The following is a 27,530-nucleotide window of genomic DNA, read 5'->3' as shown; positions in this document are numbered from 1 at the left end:
GAGGGGCTGAGCAGCTCAGGTGTGACAGTTATGGCTGGGGCTGAGCAGCTCAGGTGTGTACAGGTGAGGAGGGGCTGAGCAGCTCGGGTGTGCACAGGTGAGGAGGGGCTGAGCAGCTCAGGTGTGCACAGGTGAGGAGGGGCTGAGCAGCTCAGGTGTGTACAGGTGAGGAGGGGCTGAGCAGCTCAGGTGTGCACAGGTGAGGAGGGGCTGAGCAGCTCAGGTGTGCACAGGTGAGGAGCGGCTGAGCAGCTCAGGTGTGCACAGGTGAGGGCGGCTGAGCAGCTCAGGTGTGCACAGGTGAGGAGGGGCTGAGCAGCTCAGGTGTAACAGTTATGGCTGGGGCTGAGAAGCTCAGGTGTGCACAGGTGAGGAGGGGCTGAGCAGCTCGGGTGTGCACAGGTGAAGAGGGGCTGGGCAGCTCAGGTGTGCACAGGTGAGGAGGGGACGGGCAGCTCAGGTGTGTACAGGTGAGGATGGGATGGGCAGCTCAGGTGTGTACAGGTGAGGAGGGGATGGGCAGCTCAGGTGTGCACAGTGAGCAGAGGCTGAGCAGCTCAGGCGTGCACAGGTGAGGAGGGGCTGGGCAGCTCAGGTGTGTACAGGTGAGGATGGGCTGGGCAGCTCAGGTGTGCACAGGTGAGGAGGGGCTGGGCAGCTAAGGTGTGTACAGGTGAGGAGGGGCTGAGCAGCTTAGGTGTGCACAGGTGAGGAGGGGCTGGGCAGCTCAGGTGTGCACAGGTGAGGAGGGGATGGGCAGCTCAGGTGTGTACAGGTGAGATGGGGATGGGCAGCTCAGGTGTGCACAGGTGAGGAGGGGCTGGGCAGCTCAGGTGTGTACAGGTGAGGAGGGGCTGGTCAGCTCAGGTGTGCACAGGTGAGGAGGGGCTGAGCAGCTCAGGTGTGTACAGGTGAGGAGGGGTTGAGCAGCTCAGGTGTGTACAGGTGAGGAGGGGCTGAGCAGCTCAGGTGAGGGTGGCGGCTGTCATATATCCAGGAAGTGATTGCTCCGATGTATGAGAGAGGGGCGGAGGTGTTTGCAGAGAGGTAAGAGGGACGCAGCAGTTGGAGGGGGTGAGGTTGTGGGCCTTGGGTGCAGCATGTCAGCTGCCTGCTGTGGGGTCTACGCTGCGCAGATCAGGGGGGGTTGACCTAGAATTCTCACTGTTTTCTTGTGTTCATGTGAACTCTGGACATTCAATCACAGGAATATGTACTGCAGATTATTACACCTGACCTCTCTGCAGAGCATTGCTCTGACCTCTCTGCAGAGCATTGCTCTGACCTCTCTGCAGAGCATTGCTCTGTCCCTGTACCTCCTGACAGTGATACTCTTCAGATTATTACACCGCTGACTTCTCTGCAGAGCATTGCTCTGTCCCTGTACCGCTTGACAGTGATACTCTGCAGATTATTACACCTCTGACCTCTCTGCAGAGCATTGCTCTGTCCCTGTACGGCTTGACAGTGATACTCTGCAGATTATTACACCTCTGACTTCCTGCAGAGCATTGCTCTGTTCCCTCCTCCTGACAGTGATATTCTGCAGATTATTACACCTCTGACTTCCTGCAGAGCATTGTTCTGTCTCTGTACCTCCTGACAGTGATATTCTGCAGTTTATTACACTTCTGACTATCTGCAGAGCATTGCTCTGTTCCCTCCTCCTGACTGTGATATTCTGCAGATAATTACACCTTTGACTTTTATGCAGAGCGTTGCTCTGTCCCCTCCACCTCCTGAAGTGACTCTGCAGATTATTACACATTTAACCTCTCTGCAAAGCATTGCTCTGTACCTCCTGACAGTGATACTCTTCAGATTATTACACTGCTGACTTCTCTGCAGAGCATTGCTCTGTCCCTGTACCTCCTGACAGTGCTACTCTGCAGATTATTACACCTCTGACCTCTCTCTGCAGAGCATTGCTCTGTCCCTGTACCTCCTGACAGTGATACTCTGCAGATTATTACACCTCTGACCTCTCTGCAGAGCATTACTCTGTCCCTGTACCTCCTGACAGTGATATTCTGCAGATTATTACACCTGACTTCCTGAAGAGCATTGCTCTGTCCCTGTACCTCCTGACAGTGCTACTCTGCAGATTATTACACCTCTGACCTCTCTCTGCAGAGCATTGCTCTGTCCCTGTACCTCCTGACAGTGATACTCTGCAGATTATTACACCTCTGACCTCTCTGCAGAGCATTACTCTGTCCCTGTACCTCCTGACAGTGATATTCTGCAGATTATTACACCTGACTTCCTGAAGAGCATTGCTCTGTCCTTGTACCCCCTGACAGTGATATTCTGCAGATTATTACACCTGACTTCCTGAAGAGCATTGCTCTGTCCCTGTACCTCCTGACAGTGATATTCTGCAGATTATTACACCTGACTTCCTGAAGAGCATTGCTCTGTCCCTGTACCTCCTGACAGTGATATTCTGCAGATTATTACACCTCTGACCTCTCTCTGCAGAGCATTGCTCTGTCCCTGTACCTCCTGACAGTGATACTCTGCAGATTATTACACCTCTGACCTCTCTGCAGAGCATTACTCTGTCCCTGTACCTCCTGACAGTGATATTCTGCAGATTATTACACCTGACTTCCTGAAGAGCATTGCTCTGTCCTTGTACCTCCTGACAGTGATACTCTTCAGATTATTACACCACTGACCTCTCTGCAGAGCATTGCTCTGTCCCTGTACCCCCTGACAGTGCTACTCTGCAGATTATTACACCGCTGACCTCTCTCTGCAGAACATTGCTCTGTCCCTGTACCTCCTGACAGTGATACTCTGCAGATTATTACACCGCTGACCTCTCTGCAGAGCATTACTCTGTCCCTGTACCTCCTGACATTGATATTCTGCAGATTATTACACCTGACTTCCTGAAGAGCATTGCTCTGTCCTTGTACCTCCTGACAGTGATACTCTTCAGATTATTACACCACTGACCTCTCTGCAGAGCATTGCTCTGTCCCTGTACCCCCTGACAGTGCTACTCTGCAGATTATTACACCGCTGACCTCTCTGCAGAGCATTGCTCTGTCCCTGTACCGCTTGACAGTGATACTCTGCAGATTATTACACCGCTGACCTCTCTGCAGAGCATTGCTCTGTCCCTGTACCGCTTGACAGTGATACTCTGCAGATTATTACACCGCTGACCTCTCTGCAGAGCATTGCTCTGTCCCTGTACCTCCTGACAGTGATACTCTGCAGATTATTACACCTCTGACCTCTCTGCAGAGCATTTCTCCAGTGCACTCGTCTGTCCTTCCACACTGAGGGTGACTCTGGACTCCGGGGATGGCGTCTCCCGCACGGCCTCTGACAGATCTGGACTTCTGCTCGGGGTCCCGTATTGAGGAGCTGAATAAACTTCTAGAGGAGCTGGAGAGGAGAGAGAGCATCGCTCTGCAGGGGAAGGAGGTCCTCCACACCTGTGTCCAGGCCAAGGAGCTCATCTTCTCCCTCATAGGTGGGTGCCAGGAGGAGCTGCAGGGGCACCTGGGAGGGATGGAAGACACTGAACACAATGCCCACCTGAGGGCAGTGAGGAGACCTCTAGGGGGTGCTGCTGAGGGGTAGCAATGAGCGTCAAGTGGGGGGTGATTAACCACCCTGGATCATCTATAACTCTCATCATCCTTCATCGTTGTCTTCACCGTTTCTTTTTCTCGGGGTCTGGATTTCGTAGTCTGACTGCTGTTACTGTAAAGAAGCCTTTCCTAGAATTCCCCTATTGTGCTGCAGCCCCAGAGTGTCCAGCCTTGGGTCGTACTACCTCCAGATTCAGGGGAGGACACAGACAGAAGACACATACCCATAAAGTGTCTGTGGCAGAAGCTTTGGAGGTGGCCCCTGAACTCTTGGGCCCCGTGTGGTTTCACCAATGGTGAGGATGGGCCGAGCAGCTCAGGTGTGTACAGGTGAGGAGGGGCTGGGCAGCTCGGGTGTGCACAGGTGAGGAGGGGCTGAGCAGCTCAGGTGTGAACAGGTGAGGAGGGGCTGAGCAGCTCAGGTGTGTACAGGTGAGGAGGGGCTGAGCAGCTCAGGTGTGTACAGGTGAGGAGGTGCTGAGCAGCTCAGGTGTTCACAGGTGAGGATGGACTGAGCAGCTCAGGTGTGTACAGGTGATGAGGGGCTGAGCAGCTCAGGTGTGTACAGGTGAGGAGGGGCTGAGCAATTCAGGTGTGCACAGTGAGGAGGGGCTGGGCAGCTCAGGTGTGTACAGGTGAGGAGGGGCTGAGAAGCTCAGGTGTGCACAGGTGAGGAGGGGCTGAGCAGTTCAGGTGTGCACAGGTGAGGAGGGGCTGGGCAGCTCAGGTGTGTACAGGTGAGGAGGGGATGAGCAGTTCAGGTGTGTACAGGTGAGAAGGGGCTGGGCAGCTCAGGTGTGTACAGGTGAGAAGGGGCTGGGCAGCTCAGGTGTGTACAGGTGAGGAGGGGCTGAGCAGCTCAGGTGTGCACAGGTGAGGAGGGGCTGAGCAGCTCAGGTGTGTACAGGTGAGGAGGGGCTGAGCAGTTCAGGTGTGTACAGGTGAGGAGGGGCTGAGCAGCTCAGGTGTGCACAGTTATGGCTGGCGCTGAGCAGTTCAGGTGTGTACAGGTGAGGAGGTGCTGAGCAGCTCACGTGTGTACAGGTGAGGAGGGGCTGAGCAGCTCAGGTGTGCACAGGTGTGGAAGGTCTGAGCAGCTTAGGTGTGCACAGGTGAGGAGGGGATGAGCAGCTCAGGTGTGCACAGGTGAGGAGGGGATGAACAGCTCAAGTGTGCACAGGTGAGGAGGGGCTGAGCAGCTCAGGTGTGCACAGGTGAGGAGGGGCTGAGCGGCTCAGGTGTGACAGTTATGGCTGGTGCTGAGCAGCTCAGGTGTGTACAGGTGAGGAGGGGCTGAGCAGCTCGGGTGTGCACAGGTGATGAGGGGCTGAGCAGCTCGGGTGTGCACAGGTGAGGAGGGGCTGAGCAGCTCAGGTGTGCACAGGTGAGGAGGGGCTGGGCAGCTCAGGTGTGTACAGGTGAGGAGGGGCTGAGCAGCTCAAGTGTGCACAGGTGAGGAGGGGCTGAGCAGCTCAGGTTTGCACAGGTGAGGAGGGGCTGAGCAGCTCAGGTGTGTACAGGTGAGGAGGGGCTGAGTAGCTCAGGTGTACACAGGTGAGGAGGGACTGGGCAGTTCAGGTGTGTACAGGTGAGGAGGAGCTGAGCAGCTCAGGTGTGCACAGGTGAGGAGGGGCAGAGCAGCTCAGGTGTGTACAGGTGAGGAGGGGCTGAGCAGCTCAGGTGTGCACAGGTGAGGATGGGCTGAGCAGCTCAGGTGTGTACAGGTGAGGAGGGGCTGAGCAGCTCAGGTGTGTACAGGTGAGGAGGGGCTGAGCAGCTCAGGTGTGCACAGGTGAGGAGGGGCTGAGCAGCTCAGGTGTGCACAGGTGAGGAGTGGCTGAGCAGCCCAGGTGTGCACAGGTGAGGAGGGGCTGAGCAGCCCAGGTGTGTACAGGTGAGGAGGAGTTGAGCAGCTCAGGTGTGCACAGGTGAGGAGTGGCTGAGCAGCTCAGGTGTGCACAGGTGAGGAGGGGCTGAGCAGCCCAGGTGTGTACAGGTGAGGAGGAGTTGAGCAGCTCAGGTGTGCACAGGTGAGGATAGACTGAGCAGCTCACGTGTGTACAGGTGAGGAGGGGCTGAGCAATTCAGGTGTGCACAATGAGGAGGGGCTGGGCAGCTCAGGTGTGGACAGGTGAGGACGGGCTGAGCAGTTCAGGTGTGCACAGGTGAGGAGGGACTGAGCAGCTCAGGTGTGTACAGGTGAGGAGGGGTTGAGCAGTTCAGGTGTGCACAGGTGAGGAGGGGCTGAGCAGTTCAGATGTGCACAGGTGAGGAGGGGCTGGGCAGCTCAGGTGTGTACAGGTGAGGAGGGGCTGAGCAATTCAGGTGTGCACAGTGAGGAGGAGCTAGGCAGCTCAGGTGTGTACAGGTGAGGAGGGGCTGAGAAGCTCAGTTGTGCACAGGTGAGGCGGGGCTGAGCAGTTCAGGTGTGCACAGGTGAGGAGGGGCTGGGCAGCTCAGGTGTGTACAGGTGAGGAGGGGCTGAGCAGTTCAGGTGTGCACAGGTGAGGAGGGGTTGGGCAGCTCAGGTGTGTACAGGTGAGAAGGGGCTGCGCAGCTCAGGTGTGCACAGGTGAGGAGGGGATGAGCAGCTCAGGTGTGCACAGGTGAGGAGGGGCTGGTCAGCTCAGGTGTGCACAGGTGAGGAGGGGATAAGCAGCTCAGGTGTGCACAGGTGAAGTGGGGTTGAGCAGCTCAGGTGTGTACAGGTATGACTGGGGCTGAGGATGGGCTGAGCAGCTCAGGTGTGTACAGGTTATGAAGGGCTGAGCAGCTCTGGTGTGTACAGGTGAGGAGGGGCTGGGCAGCTCAGGTGTGCACAGGTGAGGAGGGGCTGGGCAGCTAAGGTGTGTACAGGTGAGGAGGGGCTGAGCAGCTTAGGTGTGCACAGGTGAGGAGGGGCTGGGCAGCTCAGGTGTGCACAGGTGAGGAGGGGATGGGCAGCTCAGGTGTGTACAGGTGAGATGGGGATGGGCAGCTCAGGTGTGCACAGGTGAGGAGGGGCTGGGCAGCTCAGGTGTGCACAGGTGAGGAGGGGCTGAGCAGCTCAGGTGTGTACAGGTGAGGAGGGGTTGAGCAGCTCAGGTGTGTACAGGTGAGGAGGGGCTGAGCAGCTCAGGTGAGGGTGGCGGCTGTCATATATCCAGGAAGTGATTGCTCCGATGTATGAGAGAGGGGCGGAGGTGTTTGCAGAGAGGTAAGAGGGACGCAGCAGTTGGAGGGGGTGAGGTTGTGGGCCTTGGGTGCAGCATGTCAGCTGCCTGCTGTGGGGTCTACGCTGCGCAGATCAGGGGGGGTTGACCTAGAATTCTCACTGTTTTCTTGTGTTCATGTGAACTCTGGACATTCAATCACAGGAATATGTACTGCAGATTATTACACCTGACCTCTCTGCAGAGCATTGCTCTGACCTCTCTGCAGAGCATTGCTCTGACCTCTCTGCAGAGCATTGCTCTGTCCCTGTACCTCCTGACAGTGATACTCTTCAGATTATTACACCGCTGACTTCTCTGCAGAGCATTGCTCTGTCCCTGTACCGCTTGACAGTGATACTCTGCAGATTATTACACCTCTGACCTCTCTGCAGAGCATTGCTCTGTCCCTGTACGGCTTGACAGTGATACTCTGCAGATTATTACACCTCTGACTTCCTGCAGAGCATTGCTCTGTTCCCTCCTCCTGACAGTGATATTCTGCAGATTATTACACCTCTGACTTCCTGCAGAGCATTGTTCTGTCTCTGTACCTCCTGACAGTGATATTCTGCAGTTTATTACACTTCTGACTATCTGCAGAGCATTGCTCTGTTCCCTCCTCCTGACTGTGATATTCTGCAGATAATTACACCTTTGACTTTTATGCAGAGCGTTGCTCTGTCCCCTCCACCTCCTGAAGTGACTCTGCAGATTATTACACATTTAACCTCTCTGCAAAGCATTGCTCTGTACCTCCTGACAGTGATACTCTTCAGATTATTACACTGCTGACTTCTCTGCAGAGCATTGCTCTGTCCCTGTACCTCCTGACAGTGCTACTCTGCAGATTATTACACCTCTGACCTCTCTCTGCAGAGCATTGCTCTGTCCCTGTACCTCCTGACAGTGATACTCTGCAGATTATTACACCTCTGACCTCTCTGCAGAGCATTACTCTGTCCCTGTACCTCCTGACAGTGATATTCTGCAGATTATTACACCTGACTTCCTGAAGAGCATTGCTCTGTCCCTGTACCTCCTGACAGTGCTACTCTGCAGATTATTACACCTCTGACCTCTCTCTGCAGAGCATTGCTCTGTCCCTGTACCTCCTGACAGTGATACTCTGCAGATTATTACACCTCTGACCTCTCTGCAGAGCATTACTCTGTCCCTGTACCTCCTGACAGTGATATTCTGCAGATTATTACACCTGACTTCCTGAAGAGCATTGCTCTGTCCTTGTACCCCCTGACAGTGATATTCTGCAGATTATTACACCTGACTTCCTGAAGAGCATTGCTCTGTCCCTGTACCTCCTGACAGTGATATTCTGCAGATTATTACACCTGACTTCCTGAAGAGCATTGCTCTGTCCCTGTACCTCCTGACAGTGATATTCTGCAGATTATTACACCTCTGACCTCTCTCTGCAGAGCATTGCTCTGTCCCTGTACCTCCTGACAGTGATACTCTGCAGATTATTACACCTCTGACCTCTCTGCAGAGCATTACTCTGTCCCTGTACCTCCTGACAGTGATATTCTGCAGATTATTACACCTGACTTCCTGAAGAGCATTGCTCTGTCCTTGTACCTCCTGACAGTGATACTCTTCAGATTATTACACCACTGACCTCTCTGCAGAGCATTGCTCTGTCCCTGTACCCCCTGACAGTGCTACTCTGCAGATTATTACACCGCTGACCTCTCTCTGCAGAACATTGCTCTGTCCCTGTACCTCCTGACAGTGATACTCTGCAGATTATTACACCGCTGACCTCTCTGCAGAGCATTACTCTGTCCCTGTACCTCCTGACATTGATATTCTGCAGATTATTACACCTGACTTCCTGAAGAGCATTGCTCTGTCCTTGTACCTCCTGACAGTGATACTCTTCAGATTATTACACCACTGACCTCTCTGCAGAGCATTGCTCTGTCCCTGTACCCCCTGACAGTGCTACTCTGCAGATTATTACACCGCTGACCTCTCTGCAGAGCATTGCTCTGTCCCTGTACCGCTTGACAGTGATACTCTGCAGATTATTACACCGCTGACCTCTCTGCAGAGCATTGCTCTGTCCCTGTACCGCTTGACAGTGATACTCTGCAGATTATTACACCGCTGACCTCTCTGCAGAGCATTGCTCTGTCCCTGTACCTCCTGACAGTGATACTCTGCAGATTATTACACCTCTGACCTCTCTGCAGAGCATTTCTCCAGTGCACTCGTCTGTCCTTCCACACTGAGGGTGACTCTGGACTCCGGGGATGGCGTCTCCCGCACGGCCTCTGACAGATCTGGACTTCTGCTCGGGGTCCCGTATTGAGGAGCTGAATAAACTTCTAGAGGAGCTGGAGAGGAGAGAGAGCATCGCTCTGCAGGGGAAGGAGGTCCTCCACACCTGTGTCCAGGCCAAGGAGCTCATCTTCTCCCTCATAGGTGGGTGCCAGGAGGAGCTGCAGGGGCACCTGGGAGGGATGGAAGACACTGAACACAATGCCCACCTGAGGGCAGTGAGGAGACCTCTAGGGGGTGCTGCTGAGGGGTAGCAATGAGCGTCAAGTGGGGGGTGATTAACCACCCTGGATCATCTATAACTCTCATCATCCTTCATCGTTGTCTTCACCGTTTCTTTTTCTCGGGGTCTGGATTTCGTAGTCTGACTGCTGTTACTGTAAAGAAGCCTTTCCTAGAATTCCCCTATTGTGCTGCAGCCCCAGAGTGTCCAGCCTTGGGTCGTACTACCTCCAGATTCAGGGGAGGACACAGACAGAAGACACATACCCATAAAGTGTCTGTGGCAGAAGCTTTGGAGGTGGCCCCTGAACTCTTGGGCCCCGTGTGGTTTCACCAATGGTGAGGATGGGCCGAGCAGCTCAGGTGTGTACAGGTGAGGAGGGGCTGGGCAGCTCGGGTGTGCACAGGTGAGGAGGGGCTGAGCAGCTCAGGTGTGAACAGGTGAGGAGGGGCTGAGCAGCTCAGGTGTGTACAGGTGAGGAGGGGCTGAGCAGCTCAGGTGTGTACAGGTGAGGAGGTGCTGAGCAGCTCAGGTGTTCACAGGTGAGGATGGACTGAGCAGCTCAGGTGTGTACAGGTGATGAGGGGCTGAGCAGCTCAGGTGTGTACAGGTGAGGAGGGGCTGAGCAATTCAGGTGTGCACAGTGAGGAGGGGCTGGGCAGCTCAGGTGTGTACAGGTGAGGAGGGGCTGAGAAGCTCAGGTGTGCACAGGTGAGGAGGGGCTGAGCAGTTCAGGTGTGCACAGGTGAGGAGGGGCTGGGCAGCTCAGGTGTGTACAGGTGAGGAGGGGATGAGCAGTTCAGGTGTGTACAGGTGAGAAGGGGCTGGGCAGCTCAGGTGTGTACAGGTGAGGAGGGGCTGAGCAGCTCAGGTGTGCACAGGTGAGGAGGGGCTGAGCAGCTCAGGTGTGTACAGGTGAGGAGGGGCTGAGCAGTTCAGGTGTGTACAGGTGAGGAGGGGCTGAGCAGCTCAGGTGTGCACAGTTATGGCTGGCGCTGAGCAGTTCAGGTGTGTACAGGTGAGGAGGTGCTGAGCAGCTCACGTGTGTACAGGTGAGGAGGGGCTGAGCAGCTCAGGTGTGCACAGGTGTGGAAGGTCTGAGCAGCTTAGGTGTGCACAGGTGAGGAGGGGATGAGCAGCTCAGGTGTGCACAGGTGAGGAGGGGATGAACAGCTCAAGTGTGCACAGGTGAGGAGGGGCTGAGCAGCTCAGGTGTGCACAGGTGAGGAGGGGCTGAGCGGCTCAGGTGTGACAGTTATGGCTGGTGCTGAGCAGCTCAGGTGTGTACAGGTGAGGAGGGGCTGAGCAGCTCGGGTGTGCACAGGTGATGAGGGGCTGAGCAGCTCGGGTGTGCACAGGTGAGGAGGGGCTGAGCAGCTCAGGTGTGCACAGGTGAGGAGGGGCTGGGCAGCTCAGGTGTGTACAGGTGAGGAGGGGCTGAGCAGCTCAAGTGTGCACAGGTGAGGAGGGGCTGAGCAGCTCAGGTTTGCACAGGTGAGGAGGGGCTGAGCAGCTCAGGTGTGTACAGGTGAGGAGGGGCTGAGTAGCTCAGGTGTACACAGGTGAGGAGGGACTGGGCAATTCAGGTGTGTACAGGTGAGGAGGAGCTGAGCAGCTCAGGTGTGCACAGGTGAGGAGGGGCAGAGCAGCTCAGGTGTGTACAGGTGAGGAGGGGCTGAGCAGCTCAGGTGTGCACAGGTGAGGATGGGCTGAGCAGCTCAGGTGTGTACAGGTGAGGAGGGGCTGAGCAGCTCAGGTGTGTACAGGTGAGGAGGGGCTGAGCAGCTCAGGTGTGCACAGGTGAGGAGGGGCTGAGCAGCTCAGGTGTGCACAGGTGAGGAGTGGCTGAGCAGCCCAGGTGTGCACAGGTGAGGAGGGGCTGAGCAGCCCAGGTGTGTACAGGTGAGGAGGAGTTGAGCAGCTCAGGTGTGCACAGGTGAGGAGTGGCTGAGCAGCTCAGGTGTGCACAGGTGAGGAGGGGCTGAGCAGCCCAGGTGTGTACAGGTGAGGAGGAGTTGAGCAGCTCAGGTGTGCACAGGTGAGGATAGACTGAGCAGCTCACGTGTGTACAGGTGAGGAGGGGCTGAGCAATTCAGGTGTGCACAATGAGGAGGGGCTGGGCAGCTCAGGTGTGGACAGGTGAGGACGGGCTGAGCAGTTCAGGTGTGCACAGGTGAGGAGGGACTGAGCAGCTCAGGTGTGTACAGGTGAGGAGGGGTTGAGCAGTTCAGGTGTGCACAGGTGAGGAGGGGCTGAGCAGTTCAGATGTGCACAGGTGAGGAGGGGCTGGGCAGCTCAGGTGTGTACAGGTGAGGAGGGGCTGAGCAATTCAGGTGTGCACAGTGAGGAGGAGCTAGGCAGCTCAGGTGTGTACAGGTGAGGAGGGGCTGAGAAGCTCAGTTGTGCACAGGTGAGGCGGGGCTGAGCAGTTCAGGTGTGCACAGGTGAGGAGGGGCTGGGCAGCTCAGGTGTGTACAGGTGAGGAGGGGCTGAGCAGTTCAGGTGTGCACAGGTGAGGAGGGGTTGGGCAGCTCAGGTGTGTACAGGTGAGAAGGGGCTGCGCAGCTCAGGTGTGCACAGGTGAGGAGGGGATGAGCAGCTCAGGTGTGCACAGGTGAGGAGGGGCTGGTCAGCTCAGGTGTGCACAGGTGAGGAGGGGATAAGCAGCTCAGGTGTGCACAGGTGAAGTGGGGTTGAGCAGCTCAGGTGTGTACAGGTATGACTGGGGCTGAGGATGGGCTGAGCAGCTCAGGTGTGTACAGGTTATGAAGGGCTGAGCAGCTCTGGTGTGTACAGGTGAGGAGGGGCTGAGCAATTCAGGTGTGCACAGTGAGGAGGGGCTGAGCAGCTCAGGTGTGTACAGGTGAGGAGGGGCTGAGCAGCTCAGGTGTGCACAGGTGAGGAGGGGCTGAGCAGCTCAGGTGTGCACAGGTGAGGAGTGGCTGAGCAGCTCAGGTGTGCACAGGTGAGGAGGGGCTGAGCAGCCCAGGTGTGTACAGGTGAGGAGGAGTTGAGCAGCTCAGGTGTGCACAGGTGAGGAGTGGCTGAGAAGCTCAGGTGTGCACAGGTGAGGAGGGGCTGAGCAGCCCAGGTGTGTACAGGTGAGGAGGAGTTGAGCAGCTCAGGTGTGCACAGGTGAGGATAGACTGAGCAGCTCACGTGTGTACAGGTGAGGAGGGGCTGAGCAATTCAGGTGTGCACAATGAGGAGGGGCTGGGCAGCTCAGGTGTGGACAGGTGAGGACGGGCTGAGCAGTTCAGGTGTGCACAGGTGAGGAGGGACTGAGCAGCTCAGGTGTGTACAGGTGAGGAGGGGTTGAGCAGTTCAGGTGTGCACAGGTGAGGAGGGGCTGAGCAGTTCAGATGTGCAAAGGTGAGGAGGGGCTGGGCAGCTCAGGTGTGTACAGGTGAGGAGGGGCTGAGCAATTCAGGTGTGCACAGTGAGGAGGGGCTAGGCAGCTCAGGTGTGTACAGGTGAGGAGGGGCTGAGAAGCTCAGGTGTGCACAGGTGAGGAGGGGCTGAGCAGTTCAGGTGTGCACAGGTGAGGAGGGGCTGGGCAGCTCAGGTGTGTACAGGTGAGGAGGGGCTGAGCAGTTCAGGTGTGCACAGGTGAGGAGGGGTTGGGCAGCTCAGGTGTGTACAGGTGAGAAGGGGCTGCGCAGCTCAGGTGTGCACAGGTGAGGAGGGGATGAGCAGCTCAGGTGTGCACAGGTGAGGAGGGGATAAGCAGCTCAGGTGTGCACAGGTGAGGTGGGGTTGAGCAGCTCAGCTGTGTACAGGTATGACTGGGGCTGAGGATGGGCTGAGCAGCTCAGGTGTGTATAGGTTATGAAGGGCTGAGCAGCTCTGGTGTGTACAGGTGAGGAGGGGCTGAGCAATTCAGGTGTGCACAGTGAGGAGGGGCTGGGCAGCTCAGGTGTGTACAGGTGAGGAGGGGCTGAGCAGCTCAGGTGTGCACAGGTGACGAGGGGCTGAGCAGCTCAGGTGTGCATAGGTGAGGAGGGGCTGGGCAGCTCAGGTGTGCACAGGTGAGGAGGGGCTGAGCAGCTTGGGTGTGCACAGGTGAGGAGGGGCTGGGCAGCTCAGGTGTGCACAGGTGAGGAGGGGATGGGCAACTCAGGTGTGTACAGGTGAGGAGGGGCTGAGTAGCTCAGGTATACACAGGTGAGGAGGGGCTGGGCAGTTCAGGTGTGTACAGTTGAGGAGGAGCTGAGCAGCTCAGGTGTGCACAGGTGAGGAGGGGCTGAGCAGCTCAGGTGTGTACAGTTGAGGAGGGGCTGAGCAGCTCAGGTGTGCACAGGTGAGGAGGGGCTGAGCAGCTCAGGTGTGCACAGGTGAGGAGTGGCTGAGCAGCTCAGGTGTGCACAGGTGAGGAGGGGCTGAGCAGCTCAGGTGTGCACAGGTGAGGAGGGGATGAGCAGCTCAGGTGTGCACAGGTAAGGAGGGGCTGGGCAGCTAAGGTGTGCACAGGTGAGGAGGGGCTGAGCAGCTCAAGTGTGACAGTTATGGCTGGGGCTGAGCAGCTCAGGTGTGTACAGGTGAGGAGGGGCTGTGCAGCTCACGTGTGCACAGGTGAGGAGGGGCTGAGCAGCTCAGGTGTGCACAGGTGAGGAGGGGCTGAGCAGCTCAGGTGTGCACAGTTATGGCTGGGGCTGAACAGCTCAGTTGTGCACAGGTGAGGAGTGAATGGGCAGCTCAGGTGTGTACAGGTGAGGAGGGGATGAGCAGCTCAGATGTGCACAGGTGAGGAGGGGCTGAGCAGCTCAGGTGTGCACACGTGAGGAGGGGCTCGGCAGCTCGCGTGTGTACAGTTGAGGAGGGGCTTGGCAGCTCAGGTGTGTACTGGTGAGGATGGGCCGAGCAGCTCAGGTGTGTACAGGTGAGGAGGGGCTGGGCAGCTCGGGTGTGCACAGGTGAGGAGGGGCTGAACAGCTCAGGTGTGAACAGGTGAGGAGGGGCTGAGCAGCTCAGGTGAGTACAGGTGAGGAGGTGCTGAGCAGCTCAGGCGTGTACAGGTGAAGAGGTGCTGGGCAGCTCAGGTGTGTACAGGTGAGGAGGGTCTGAGCAGCTCAGGTGTGTACAGGTGAGGAGGGGCTGAACAGCTTAGGTGTGTACAGGTGAGGAGGGGCTGAGCAGCTCAGGTGTGTACAGGTGAGGAGGTCCTGGGCAGCACAGGTGAGGAGGGGCTGAGCATCTCAGGTGTGTACAGGTGAGGAGGGGCTGAACAGCTCAGGTGTGTACAGGTGAGGAGGGGCTGAGCAGCTCAGGTGTGCAAAGGTGAGGAGGGGCTGAGCAGCTCAGGTAAAGAGGGGCTGAGCAGCTCAGGTGTGTACAGGTGAGGAGGGGCTTGGCAGCTCAGGTGTGTACAGGTGAGGAGGGGCTGAGCAGCTCAGGTGTGCACAGGTGAGGGGCTGAGCAGCTCAGGTGTGCACAGGTGAGGAGGGGCTGAGCAGCTCAGGTGTGCACAGGTGAGGAGGGGCTGAGCAGCTCAGGTGTGCACAGGTGAGGAGGGGCTGAGCAGCTCATGTGTGACAGTTATGGGTGGGGCTGAGCAGCTCAGGTGTGTACAGGTGAGGAGGGGCTGAGCAGCTCAGGTGTGTACAGGTGAGGAGGGGCTGAGCAGCTCAGGTGTGCACAGGTGAGGGCAGCTGAGCAGCTCAGGTGTGCACAGGTGAGGAGGGGCTGAGCAGCTCAGGTGTGACAGTTATGGCTGGGGCTGAGCAGCTCAGGTGTGCACAGGTGAGGAGGGGCTGAGCAGCTCAGGTGTGCACAGGTGAGGAGGGGCTGGGCAGCTTAGGTGTGCACAGGTGAGGAGGGGCTGAGCAGCTTGGGTGTGCACAGGTGAGGAGGGGCTGGGCAGCTCAGGTGTGCACAGGTGAGGAGGGGATGGGCAGCTCAGGTGTGTACAGGTAAGGAGGGGCTGAGTAGCTCAGGTATACACAGGTGAGGAGGGGCTGGGCAGTTCAGGTGTGTACAGTTGAGGAGGAGCTGAGCAGCTCAGGTGTGCACAGGTGAGGAGGGGCTGAGCAGCTCAGGTGTGTACAGTTGAGGAGGGGCTGAGCAGCTCAGGTGTGCACAGGTGAGGAGGGGCTGAGCAGCTCAGGTGTGCACAGGTGAGGAGTGGCTGAGCAGCTCAGGTGTGCACAGGTGAGGAGGGGCTGAGCAGCTCAGGTGTGTACAGGTGAGGAGGAGTTGAGCAGCTCAGGTGTGCACAGGTGAGGATGGACTGAGCAGCTCAGGTGTGTACAGGTGATGAGGGGCTGAGCAGCTCAGGTGTGTACAGGTGAGGAGGGGCTGAGCAATTCAGGTGTGCACAGTGAGGAGGGGCTGGGCAGCTCAGGTGTGTACAGGTGAGGAGGGGCTGAGAAGCTCAGGTGTGCAGAGGTGAGGAGGGGCTGAGCAGTTCAGGTGTGCACAGGTGAGGAGGGGCTGGGCAGCTCAGGTGTGTACAGGTGAGGAGGGGATGAGCAGTTCAGGTGTGCACAGGTGAGAAGGGGCTGGGCAGGTCAGGTGTGTACAGGTGAGGAGGGGCTGAGCAGCTCAGGTGTGCACAGGTGAGGAGGGGATGAGCAGCTCAGGTGTGCACAGGTGAGGAGGGGCTGGGCAGCTCAGGTGTGCACAGGTGAGGAGGGGCTGAGCAGCTCAAGTGTGACAGTTATGGCTGGGGCTGAGCAGCTCAGGTGTGTACAGGTGAGGAGGGGCTGTGCAGCTCGCGTGTGCACAGGTGAGGAGGGGCTGAGCAGTTCAGGTGTGTACAGGTGAGGAGGGGCTGAGCAGCTCAGGTGTGTACAGGTGAGGAGGGGCTGAGCAGTTCAGGTGTGTACAAGTGAGGAGGGGCTGAGCAGCTCAGGTGTGCACAGTTATGGCTGGGGCTGAGCAGTTCAGGTGTGTACAGGTGAGGAGGTGCTGAGCAGCTCACGTGTGTACAGGTGAGGAGGGGCTGAGCAGTTCAGGTGTGCACAGGTGAGGAAGGGCTGAGCAGCTTAGGTGTGCACAGGTGAGGAGGGGCTGAGCAGCTCAGGTGTGCACAGGTGAGGAGGGGATGAGCAGCTCAGGTGTGCACAGGTGAGGAGGGGCTGAGCAGCTCAGGTGTGCACAGGTGAGGAGGGGCTGAGCAGCTCATGTGTGACAGTTATGGCTGGGGCTGAGCAGCTCAGGTGTGTACAGCTAAGGAGGGGCTGAGCAGCTCAGGTGTGCACAGGTGAGGAGGGGCTGAGCAGCTCGGGTGTGCACAGGTGAGGGGGGCTGAGCAGCTCAGGTGTGCACAGGTGAGGAGGGGCTGAGCAGCTCAGGTGTGTACAGGTGAGGAGGGGCTGAGCAGCTCAGGTGTGCTCAGGTGAGGAGGGGCTGAGCAGCTCAGGTGTGACAGTTATGGCTGGGGCTGAGCAGCTCAGGTGTGTACAGGTGAGGAGGGGCTGAGCAGCTCGCGTGTGCACATGTGAGGAGGGGCTGAGCAGCTCGGGTGTGCACAGGTGAGGAGGGGCTGAGCAGCTCAGGTGTGCACAGTTATGGCTGGGGCTGAACAGCTCAGGTGTGCACAGGTGAGGAGGGACTGGGCAGCTCAGGTGTGTACAGGTGAGGAGGGGCTGAGCAGCTCAGATGTGCACAGGTGAGGAGGGGCTCGGCAGCTCGGGTGTGTACAGTTGAGGAGGGGCTGGGCAGCTCAGGTGTGTACTGGTGAGGATGGGCTGAGCAGCTCAGGTGTGTACAGGTGAGGAGGGGCTGGGCAGCTCGGGTGTGCACAGGTGAGGAGGGGCTGAGCAGCTCAGGTGTGTACAGGTGAGGAGGTGCTGGGCAGCTCAGGTGTGCACAGGTGAGGAGGGGCTGAGCAGCTCAGGTGTGCACAGGTGAGGAGGGGATGAGCAGCTCAGGTGTGCACAGGTGAGGAGGGGCTGAGCAGCTCAGGTGTGCACAGGTGAGGAGGGGCTGAGCAGCTCATGTGTGACAGTTATGGCTGGGGCTGAGCAGCTCAGGTGTGTACAGCTGAGGAGGGGCTGAGCAGCTCAGGTGTGCACAGCTGAGGAGGGGCTGAGCAGCTCGGGTGTGCACAGGTGAGGAGGGGCTGAGCAGCTCAGGTGTGCACAGGTGAGGAGGGGCTGAGCAGCTCAGGTGTGTACAGGTGAGGAGGGGCTGAGCAGCTCAGGTGTGCTCAGGTGAGGAGGGGCTGAGCAGCTCAGGTGTGACAGTTATGGCTGGGGCTGAGCAGCTCAGGTGTGTACAGGTGAGGAGGGGCTGAGCAGCTCGCGTGTGAACATGTGAGGAGGGGCTGAGCAGCTCGGGTGTGCACAGGTGAGGAGGGGCTGAGCAGCTCAGGTGTGCACAGTTATGGCTGGGGCTGAACAGCTCAGGTGTGCACAGGTGAGGAGGGACTGGGCAGCTCAGGTGTGTACAGGTGAGGAGGGGCTGAGCAGCTCAGATGTGCACAGGTGAGGAGGGGCTGAGCAGCTCAGGTGTGCACAGGTGAGGAGGGGCTCGGCAGCTCGGGTGTGTACAGTTGAGGAGGGGCTGGGCAGCTCAGGTGTGTACTGGTGAGGATGGGCTGAGCAGCTCAGGTGTGTACAGGTGAGGAGGGGCTGGGCAGCTCGGGTGTGCACAGGTGAGGAGGGGCTGAGCAGCTCAGGTGTGTACAGGTGAGGAGGTGCTGGGCAGCTCAGGTGTGCACAGGTGAGGAGGGGCTGAGCAGCTCAGGTGTGACAGTTATGGCTGGGGCTGAGCAGCTCAGGTGTGTACAGTTGAGGAGGGGCTGAGCAGCTCGGGTGTGCACAGGTGAGGAGGGGCTGAGCAGCTCAGGTGTGCACAGGTGAGGAGGGGCTGAGCAGCTCAGGTGTGTACAGGTGAGGAGGGGCTGAGCAGCTCAGGTGTGCACAGGTGAGGAGGGGCTGAGCAGCTCAGGTGTGCACAGGTGAGGAGCGGCTGAGCAGCTCAGGTGTAACAGTTATGGCTGGGGCTGAGAAGCTCAGGTGTGCACAGGTGAGGAGGGGCTGAGCAGCTCGGGTGTGCACAGGTGAAGAGGGGCTGGGCAGCTCAGGTGTGCACAGGTGAGGAGGGGACGGGCAGCTCAGGTGTGTACAGGTGAGGATGGGATGGGCAGCTCAGGTGTGTACAGGTGAGGAGCAGCTCAGGTGTGCACAGGTGAGGGCGGCTGAGCAGCTCAGGTGTGCACAGGTGAGGGCGGCTGAGCAGCTCAGGTGTGCACAGGTGAGGAGGGGCTGAGCAGCTCAGGTGTGACAGTTATGGCTGGGGCTGAGCAGCTCAGGTGTGTACAGGTGAGGAGGGGCTGAGCAGCTCGGGTGTGCACAGGTGAGGAGGGGCTGAGCAGCTCAGGTGTGCACAGGTGAGGAGGGGCTGAGCAGCTCAGGTGTGTACAGGTGAGGAGGGGCTGAGCAGCTCAGGTGTGCACAGGTGAGGAGGGGCTGAGCAGCTCAGGTGTGCACAGGTGAGGAGCGGCTGAGCAGCTCAGGTGTGCACAGGTGAGGGCGGCTGAACAGCTCAGGTGTGCACAGGTGAGGAGGTGCTGCGCAGCTCAGGTGTAACAGTTATGGCTGGGGCTGAGAAGCTCAGGTGTGCACAGGTGAGGAGGGGCTGAGCAGCTCGGGTGTGCACAGGTGAAGAGGGGCTGGGCAGCTCAGGTGTGCACAGGTGAGGAGGGGACGGGCAGCTCAGGTGTGTACAGGTGAGGATGGGATGGGCAGCTCAGGTGTGTACAGGTGAGGAGGGGATGGGCAGCTCAGGTGTGCACAGTGAGCAGAGGCTGAGCAGCTCAGGTGTGCACAGGTGAGGAGGGGCTGGGCAGCTCAGGTGTGTACAGGTGAGGAGGGGCTGGGCAGCTCAGGTGTGCACAGGTGAGGAGGGGCTGGGCAGCTAAGGTGTGTACAGGTGAGGAGGGGCTGAGCAGCTCAGGTGTGCACAGGTGAGGAGGGGCTGGGCAGCTCAGGTGTGCACAGGTGAGGAGGGGATGGGCAGCTCAGGTGTGCACAGGTGAGGAGGGGCTCGGCAGCTCGGGTGTGTACAGTTGAGGAGGGGCTGGGCAGCTCAGGTTTGTACTGGTGAGGATGGGCTGAGCAGCTCAGGTGTGTACAGGTGAGGAGGGGCTGGGCAGCTCGGGTGTGCACAGGTGAGGAGGGGCTGAGCAGCTCAGGTGTGTACAGGTGAGGAGGTGCTGGGCAGCTCAGGTGTGTACAGGTGAGGAGGGGCTGAGCAGTTCAGGTGTGTACAGGTGAGGAGGGGCTGAGCAGCTCAGGTGTGTACAGGTGAGGAGGGGCTGAGCAGTTCAGGTGTGTACAGGTGAGGAGGGGCTGAGCAGCTCAGGTGTGCACAGTTATGGCTGGGGCTGAGCAGTTCAGGTGTGTACAGGTGAGGAGGTGCTGAGCAGCTCACGTGTGTACAGGTGAGGAGGGGCTGAGCAGCTCAGGTGTGCACAGGTGAGGAAGGGCTGAGCAGCTTAGGTGTGCACAGGTGAGGAGGGGCTGAGCAGCTCAGGTGTGCACAGGTGAGGAGGGGATGAGCAGCTCAGGTGTGCACAGGTGAGGAGGGGCTGAGCAGCTCAGGTGTGCACAGGTGAGGAGGGGCTGAGCAGCTCATGTGTGACAGTTATGGCTGGGGCTGAGCAGCTCAGGTGTGTACAGCTGAGGAGGGGCTGAGCAGCTCAGGTGTGCACAGGTGAGGAGGGGCTGAGCAGCTCGGGTGTGCACACATGAGGGGGGCTGAGCAGCTCAGGTGTGCACAGGTGAGGAGGGGCTGAGCAGCTCAGGTGTGTACAGGTGAGGAGGGGCTGAGCAGCTCAGGTGTGCTCAGGTGAGGAGGGGCTGAGCAGCTCAGGTGTGACAGTTATGGCTGGGGCTGAGCAGCTCAGGTGTGTACAGGTGAGGAGGGGCTGAGCAGCTCGCGTGTGCACATGTGAGGAGGGGCTGAGCAGCTCGGGTGTGCACAGGTGAGGAGGGGCTGAGCAGCTCAGGTGTGCACAGTTATGGCTGGGGCTGAACAGCTCAGGTGTGCACAGGTGAGGAGGGACTGGGCAGCTCAGGTGTGTACAGGTGAGGAGGGGCTGAGCAGCTCAGATGTGCACAGGTGAGGAGGGGCTCGGCAGCTCGGGTGTGTACAGTTGAGGAGGGGCTGGGCAGCTCAGGTGTGTACTGGTGAGGATGGGCTGAGCAGCTCAGGTGTGCACAGGTGAGGAGGGGCTGGGCAGCTCGGGTGTGCACAGGTGAGGAGGTGCTGGGCAGCTCAGGTGTGCACAGGTGAGGAGGGGCTGAGCAGCTCAGGTGTGCACAGGTGAGGAGGGGATGAGCAGCTCAGGTGTGCACAGGTGAGGAGGGGCTGAGCAGCTCAGGTGTGCACAGGTGAGGAGGGGCTGAGCAGCTCATGTGTGACAGTTATGGCTGGGGCTGAGCAGCTCAGGTGTGTACAGGTGAGGAGGGGCTGAGCAGCTCGCGTGTGCACGTGTGAGGAGGGGCTGAGCAGCTCGGGTGTGCACAGGTGAGGAGGGGCTGAGCAGCTCAGGTGTGCACAGTTATGGCTGGGGCTGAACAGCTCAGGTGTGCACAGGTGAGGAGGGACTGGGCAGCTCAGGTGTGTACAGGTGAGGAGGGGCTGAGCAGCTCAGATGTGCACAGGTGAGGAGGGGCTGAGCAGCTCAGGTGTGCACAGGTGAGGAGGGGCTGAGCAGCTCAGGTGTGTACAGGTGAGGAGGGGCTGAGCAGCTCAGGTGTGCTCAGGTGAGGAGGGGCTGAGCAGCTCAGGTGTGACAGTTATGGCTGGGGCTGAGCAGCTCAGGTGTGTACAGGTGAGGAGGGGCTGAGCAGCTCGCGTGTGCACATGTGAGGAGGGGCTGAGCAGCTCGGGTGTGCACAGGTGAGGAGGGGCTGAGCAGCTCAGGTGTGCACAGTTATGGCTGGGGCTGAACAGCTCAGGTGTGCACAGGTGAGGAGGGACTGGGCAGCTCAGGTGTGTACAGGTGAGGAGGGGCTGAGCAGCTCAGATGTGCACAGGTGAGGAGGGGCTGAGCAGCTCAGGTGTGCACAGGTGAGGAGGGGCTCGGCAGCTCGGGTGTGTACAGTTGAGGAGGGGCTGGGCAGCTCAGGTGTGTACTGGTGAGGATGGGCTGAGCAGCTCAGGTGTGTACAGGTGAGGAGGGGCTGGGCAGCTCGGGTGTGCACAGGTGAGGAGGGGCTGAGCAGCTCAGGTGTGTACAGGTGAGGAGGTGCTGGGCAGCTCAGGTGTGCACAGGTGAGGAGGGGCTGAGCAGCTCAGGTGTGACAGTTATGGCTGGGGCTGAGCAGCTCAGGTGTGTACAGTTGAGGAGGGGCTGAGCAGCTCGGGTGTGCACAGGTGAGGAGGGGCTGAGCAGCTCAGGTGTGCACAGGTGAGGAGGGGCTGAGCAGCTCAGGTGTGTACAGGTGAGGAGGGGCTGAGCAGCTCAGGTGTGCACAGGTGAGGAGGGGCTGAGCAGCTCAGGTGTGCACAGGTGAGGAGCGGCTGAGCAGCTCAGGTGTAACAGTTATGGCTGGGGCTGAGAAGCTCAGGTGTGCACAGGTGAGGAGGGGCTGAGCAGCTCGGGTGTGCACAGGTGAGGAGGGGACGGGCAGCTCAGGTGTGTACAGGTGAGGATGGGATGGGCAGCTCAGGTGTGTACAGGTGAGGAGCGGCTGAGCAGCTCAGGTGTGCACAGGTGAGGGCGGCTGAGCAGCTCAGGTGTGCACAGGTGAGGGCGGCTGAGCAGCTCAGGTGTGCACAGGTGAGGAGGGGCTGAGCAGCTCAGGTGTGACAGTTATGGCTGGGGCTGAGCAGCTCAGGTGTGCACAGGTGAGGAGGGGACGGGCAGCTCAGGTGTGTACAGGTGACGATGGGATGGGCAGCTCAGGTGTGTACAGGTGAGGAGCGGCTGAGCAGCTCAGGTGTGCACAGGTGAGGGCGGCTGAGCAGCTCAGGTGTGCACAGGTGAGGGCGGCTGAGCAGCTCAGGTGTGCACAGGTGAGGAGGGGCTGAGCAGCTCAGGTGTGACAGTTATGGCTGGGGCTGAGCAGCTCAGGTGTGTACAGGTGAGGAGGGGCTGAGCAGCTCGGGTGTGCACAGGTGAGGAGGGGCTGAGCAGCTCAGGTGTGCACAGGTGAGGAGGGGCTGAGCAGCTCAGGTGTGTACAGGTGAGGAGGGGCTGAGCAGCTCAGGTGTGCACAGGTGAGGAGGGGCTGAGCAGCTCAGGTGTGCACAGGTGAGGAGCGGCTGAGCAGCTCAGGTGTGCACAGGTGAGGGCGGCTGAACAGCTCAGGTGTGCACAGGTGAGGAGGGGCTGCGCAGCTCAGGTGTAACAGTTATGGCTGGGGCTGAGAAGCTCAGGTGTGCACAGGTGAGGAGGGGCTGAGCAGCTCGGGTGTGCACAGGTGAAGAGGGGCTGGGCAGCTCAGGTGTGCACAGGTGAGGAGGGGACGGGCAGCTCAGGTGTGTACAGGTGAGGATGGGATGGGCAGCTCAGGTGTGTACAGGTGAGGAGGGGATGGGCAGCTCAGGTGTGCACAGTGAGCAGAGGCTGAGCAGCTCAGGTGTGCACAGGTGAGGAGGGGCTGGGCAGCTCAGGTGTGTACAGGTGAGGAGGGGCTGGGCAGCTCAGGTGTGCACAGGTGAGGAGGGGCTGGGCAGCTAAGGTGTGTACAGGTGAGGAGGGGCTGAGCAGCTCAGGTGTGCACAGGTGAGAGGGGCTGGGCAGCTCAGGTGTGCACAGGTGAGGAGGGGATGGGCAGCTTAGGTGTGTACAGGTGAGGAGGGGATGTGCAGCTCAGGTGTGCACAGGTGAGGAGGGGCTGGGCAGCTCAGGTGTGTACAGGTGAGGAGGGGCTGGTCAGCTCAGGTGTGCACAGGTGAGGAGGGGATGAGCAGCTCAGGTGTGCACAGGTGAGAGGGGCTGGGCAGCTCAGGTGTGCACAGGTGAGGAGGGGATGGGCAGCTCAGGTGTGTACAGGTGAGGAGGGGATGTGCAGCTCAGGTGTGCACAGGTGAGGAGGGGCTGGGCAGCTCAGGTGTGTACAGGTGAGGAGGGGCTGGTCAGCTCAGGTGTGCACAGGTGAGGAGGGGCTGAGCAGCTCAGGTGTGTACAGGTGAGGAGGGGCTGAGCAGCTCAGGTGAGGGTGGCGGCTGTCATATATCCAGGAAGTGATTGCTCCGATGTATGAGAGAGGGGCGGAGGTGTTTGCAGAGAGGTAAGAGGGACGCAGCAGTTGGAGGGGGTGAGGTTGTGGGCCTTGGGTGCAGCATGTCAGCTGCCTGCTGTGGGGTCTACGCTGCGCAGATCAGGGGGGGTTGACCTAGAATTCTCACTGTTTTCTTGTGTTCATGTGAACTCTGGACATTCAATCACAGGAATATGTACTGCAGATTATTACACCTGACTTCCTGCAGAGCATTGCTCTGACCTCTCTGCAGAGCATTGCTCTGACCTCTCTGCAGAGCATTGCTCTGTCCCTGTACCTCCTGACAGTGATATTCTGCAGATTATTACTCCTGACTTCCTGCAGAGCATTGCTCTGTCCCTGTACCTCCTGACAGTGATACTCTTCAGATTATTACACCGCTGACTTCTCTGCAGAGCATTGCTCTGTCCCTGTACCGCTTGACAGTGATACTCTGCAGATTATTACACCTCTGACCTCTCTGCAGAGCATTGCTCTGTCCCTGTACGGCTTGACAGTGATACTCTGCAGATTATTACACCTCTGACTTCCTGCAGAGCATTGCTCTGTTCCCTCCTCCTGACAGTGATATTCTGCAGATTATTACACCTCTGACTTCCTGCAGAGCATTGTTCTGTCTCTGTACCTCCTGACAGTGATATTCTGCAGTTTATTACACTTCTGACTATCTGCAGAGCATTGCTCTGTTCCCTCCTCCTGACAGTGATATTCTGCAGATTATTACACTTCTGACTTCCTGCAGAGCATTGCTCTGTTCCCTCCTCCTGACTGTGATATTCTGCAGATAATTACACCTTTGACTTTTATGCAGAGCGTTGCTCTGTCCCCTCCACCTCCTGAAGTGACTCTGCAGATTATTACACATTTAACCTCTCTGCAAAGCATTGCTCTGTACCTCCTGACAGTGATACTCTTCAGATTATTACACTGCTGACTTCTCTGCAGAGCATTGCTCTGTCCCTGTACCTCCTGACAGTGCTACTCTGCAGATTATTACACCTCTGACCTCTCTCTGCAGAGCATTGCTCTGTCCCTGTACCTCCTGACAGTGATACTCTGCAGATTATTACACCTCTGACCTCTCTGCAGAGCATTACTCTGTCCCTGTACCTCCTGACAGTGATATTCTGCAGATTATTACACCTGACTTCCTGAAGAGCATTGCTCTGTCCCTGTACCTCCTGACAGTGCTACTCTGCAGATTATTACACCTCTGACCTCTCTCTGCAGAGCATTGCTCTGTCCCTGTACCTCCTGACAGTGATACTCTGCAGATTATTACACCTCTGACCTCTCTGCAGAGCATTACTCTGTCCCTGTACCTCCTGACAGTGATATTCTGCAGATTATTACACCTGACTTCCTGAAGAGCATTGCTCTGTCCTTGTACCCCCTGACAGTGATATTCTGCAGATTATTACACCTGACTTCCTGAAGAGCATTGCTCTGTCCCTGTACCTCCTGACAGTGATATTCTGCAGATTATTACACCTGACTTCCTGAAGAGCATTGCTCTGTCCCTGTACCTCCTGACAGTGATATTCTGCAGATTATTACACCTCTGACCTCTCTCTGCAGAGCATTGCTCTGTCCCTGTACCTCCTGACAGTGATACTCTGCAGATTATTACACCTCTGACCTCTCTGCAGAGCATTACTCTGTCCCTGTACCTCCTGACAGTGATATTCTGCAGATTATTACACCTGACTTCCTGAAGAGCATTGCTCTGTCCTTGTACCTCCTGACAGTGATACTCTTCAGATTATTACACCACTGACCTCTCTGCAGAGCATTGCTCTGTCCCTGTACCCCCTGACAGTGCTACTCTGCAGATTATTACACCGCTGACCTCTCTCTGCAGAGCATTGCTCTGTCCCTGTACCTCCTGACAGTGATACTCTGCAGATTATTACACCGCTGACCTCTCTGCAGAGCATTACTCTGTCCCTGTACCTCCTGACATTGATATTCTGCAGATTATTACACCTGACTTCCTGAAGAGCATTGCTCTGTCCTTGTACCTCCTGACAGTGATACTCTTCAGATTATTACACCACTGACCTCTCTGCAGAGCATTGCTCTGTCCCTGTACCCCCTGACAGTGCTACTCTGCAGATTATTACACCGCTGACCTCTCTGCAGAGCATTGCTCTGTCCCTGTACCGCTTGACAGTGATACTCTGCAGATTATTACACCGCTGACCTCTCTGCAGAGCATTGCTCTGTCCCTGTACCGCTTGACAGTGATACTCTGCAGATTATTACACCGCTGACCTCTCTGCAGAGCATTGCTCTGTCCCTGTACCTCCTGACAGTGATACTCTGCAGATTATTACACCTCTGACCTCTCTGCAGAGCATTTCTCCAGTGCACTCGTCTGTCCTTCCACACTGAGGGTGACTCTGGACTCCGGGGATGGCGTCTCCCGCACGGCCTCTGACAGATCTGGACTTCTGCTCGGGGTCCCGTATTGAGGAGCTGAATAAACTTCTAGAGGAGCTGGAGAGGAGAGAGAGCATCGCTCTGCAGGGGAAGGAGGTCCTCCACACCTGTGTCCAGGCCAAGGAGCTCATCTTCTCCCTCATAGGTGGGTGCCAGGAGGAGCTGCAGGGGCACCTGGGAGGGATGGAAGACACTGAACACAATGCCCACCTGAGGGCAGTGAGGAGACCTCTAGGGGGTGCTGCTGAGGGGTAGCAATGAGCGTCAAGTGGGGGGTGATTAACCACCCTGGATCATCTATAACTCTCATCATCCTTCATCGTTGTCTTCACCGTTTCTTTTTCTCGGGGTCTGGATTTCGTAGTCTGACTGCTGTTACTGTAAAGAAGCCTTTCCTAGAATTCCCCTATTGTGCTGCAGCCCCAGAGTGTCCAGCCTTGGGTCGTACTACCTCCAGATTCAGGGGAGGACACAGACAGAAGACACATACCCATAAAGTGTCTGTGGCAGAAGCTTTGGAGGTGGCCCCTGAACTCTTGGGCCCCGTGTGGTTTCACCAATGGTTTGTCCACCCCTGTCCTCTGCAACCTCCCCAGCTCTGCTACATTCTGCATTGAGGAGCCCAAAACTATCACCCCGTATATACCAGTGGGGGCCATACAAGATTATTAGAGGGCTGAGAATTACTTTTCATCTGACCAAAAATCCTCACTGCTTTAGCAGCAGCTGCTTGACATTTAGTGCTTCTGATGAGATTGTCGGCACCTGTGGGCAACCTGTGAGCTCACGTTGCCTGCTGTAGATCCCTCAAGGGACCACAGAACATAACTGTATAATCTGTTGCCTGTCCCAGCTGACCGTGGTCTCCTGGTGCAGGTACCCATGGTCTCGGCTGTTTATAGTGAAGGTCGCTGTACCCCGTGTTGTTGTTTTATTCCTGGTGGCCTCTGTTGTTCCATTTGGTTTTCCACTACAAGTCTCTTTGATTTTGGTAGCAGCATCCTGTGTTCTTTGTGACTGTGAGTAGTGGTTCTTGTGATCATGGCTATTCCTAGTATAGTTCACCATGAGCTTCGATACTCCCAGAAAAGGTCTACAAGTCTCAGTGGTTTTGGCTGCTCTCATTATTGGTTCTCAGCTTCTCTCAGAGATGTCCCCATGGTCTGGGTTGCTCTCAATGAAGGTCCAAATGGTTTCAGCTGCTCTTAATACAGGTCCTTGTGGTGTTGACTTCAAACAGGAAAGGTTCACATTGTCAGTCCAGTAAGTTGTCCTTGTAGACTTTGTTTTTCCCACAATAGGGTCTCATAGTTTCCATTATTTCTAGTGAAGGTATCTGCTATTCCCAGTACAGGCCACAGTGGTGTGCCAGTACATGTCCTTGTGGTCTAACGATGAAAGTTCCATTGATATCAGCAGTTCCCAACGAAGATCCATTTCGGCATGGCTTCTCCCAATAAAAGTTCATGTGGTATGCCGTACAGGTTGCAGTGATCTTGGTTGCTCTCAATGATGGCCCCTTGGCCTAAGCGGTTCCCAGTCGTCTCTTCTGGTACAGGTCCCTATAGTCCCCCTGTAC

The 27,530-nt window shown here is 57.6% G+C and overlaps 1 protein-coding gene across 6 annotated transcripts in view; it reads left to right on the top strand.

Moving 5' to 3' along the window:
• LOC141167198 (nucleotidyltransferase MB21D2-like) overlaps positions 1-27,530 on the top strand; it is a 54,260-nt gene that overhangs the window by 14,140 nt on the left and 12,590 nt on the right. For 2 of the 6 annotated variants that reach the window (XM_073654633.1, XM_073654635.1), the window contains 4 exons: positions 3,259-3,490; positions 9,019-9,250; positions 9,470-9,701; positions 25,865-26,096. In XM_073654633.1, the coding sequence (XP_073510734.1) occupies positions 25,925-26,096 (172 nt within the window). In that variant the 5' untranslated portion in view covers positions 3,259-3,490; positions 9,019-9,250; positions 9,470-9,701; positions 25,865-25,924. Of the gene's footprint in view, positions 1-909; positions 1,048-3,258; positions 3,491-6,688; positions 6,808-9,018; positions 9,251-9,469; positions 9,702-23,370; positions 23,519-25,864; positions 26,097-27,530 lie in introns of those variants that run through there. The other 4 variants (XM_073654636.1, XM_073654637.1, XM_073654634.1 and 1 more) reach the window with 4 other exon arrangements.

The sequence above is a fragment of the Phyllobates terribilis genome, unplaced genomic scaffold (genome assembly GCF_046119375.1).
Source record: "Phyllobates terribilis strain yellow unplaced genomic scaffold, ASM4611937v1 Scaffold_11__3_contigs__length_659146591, whole genome shotgun sequence".
NCBI classification, from domain to species: Eukaryota; Metazoa; Chordata; class Amphibia; order Anura; family Dendrobatidae; genus Phyllobates; species Phyllobates terribilis.
Note: the sequence above shows the minus strand (reverse complement) of the source record. Positions and strands in the feature narration are given on the sequence as shown.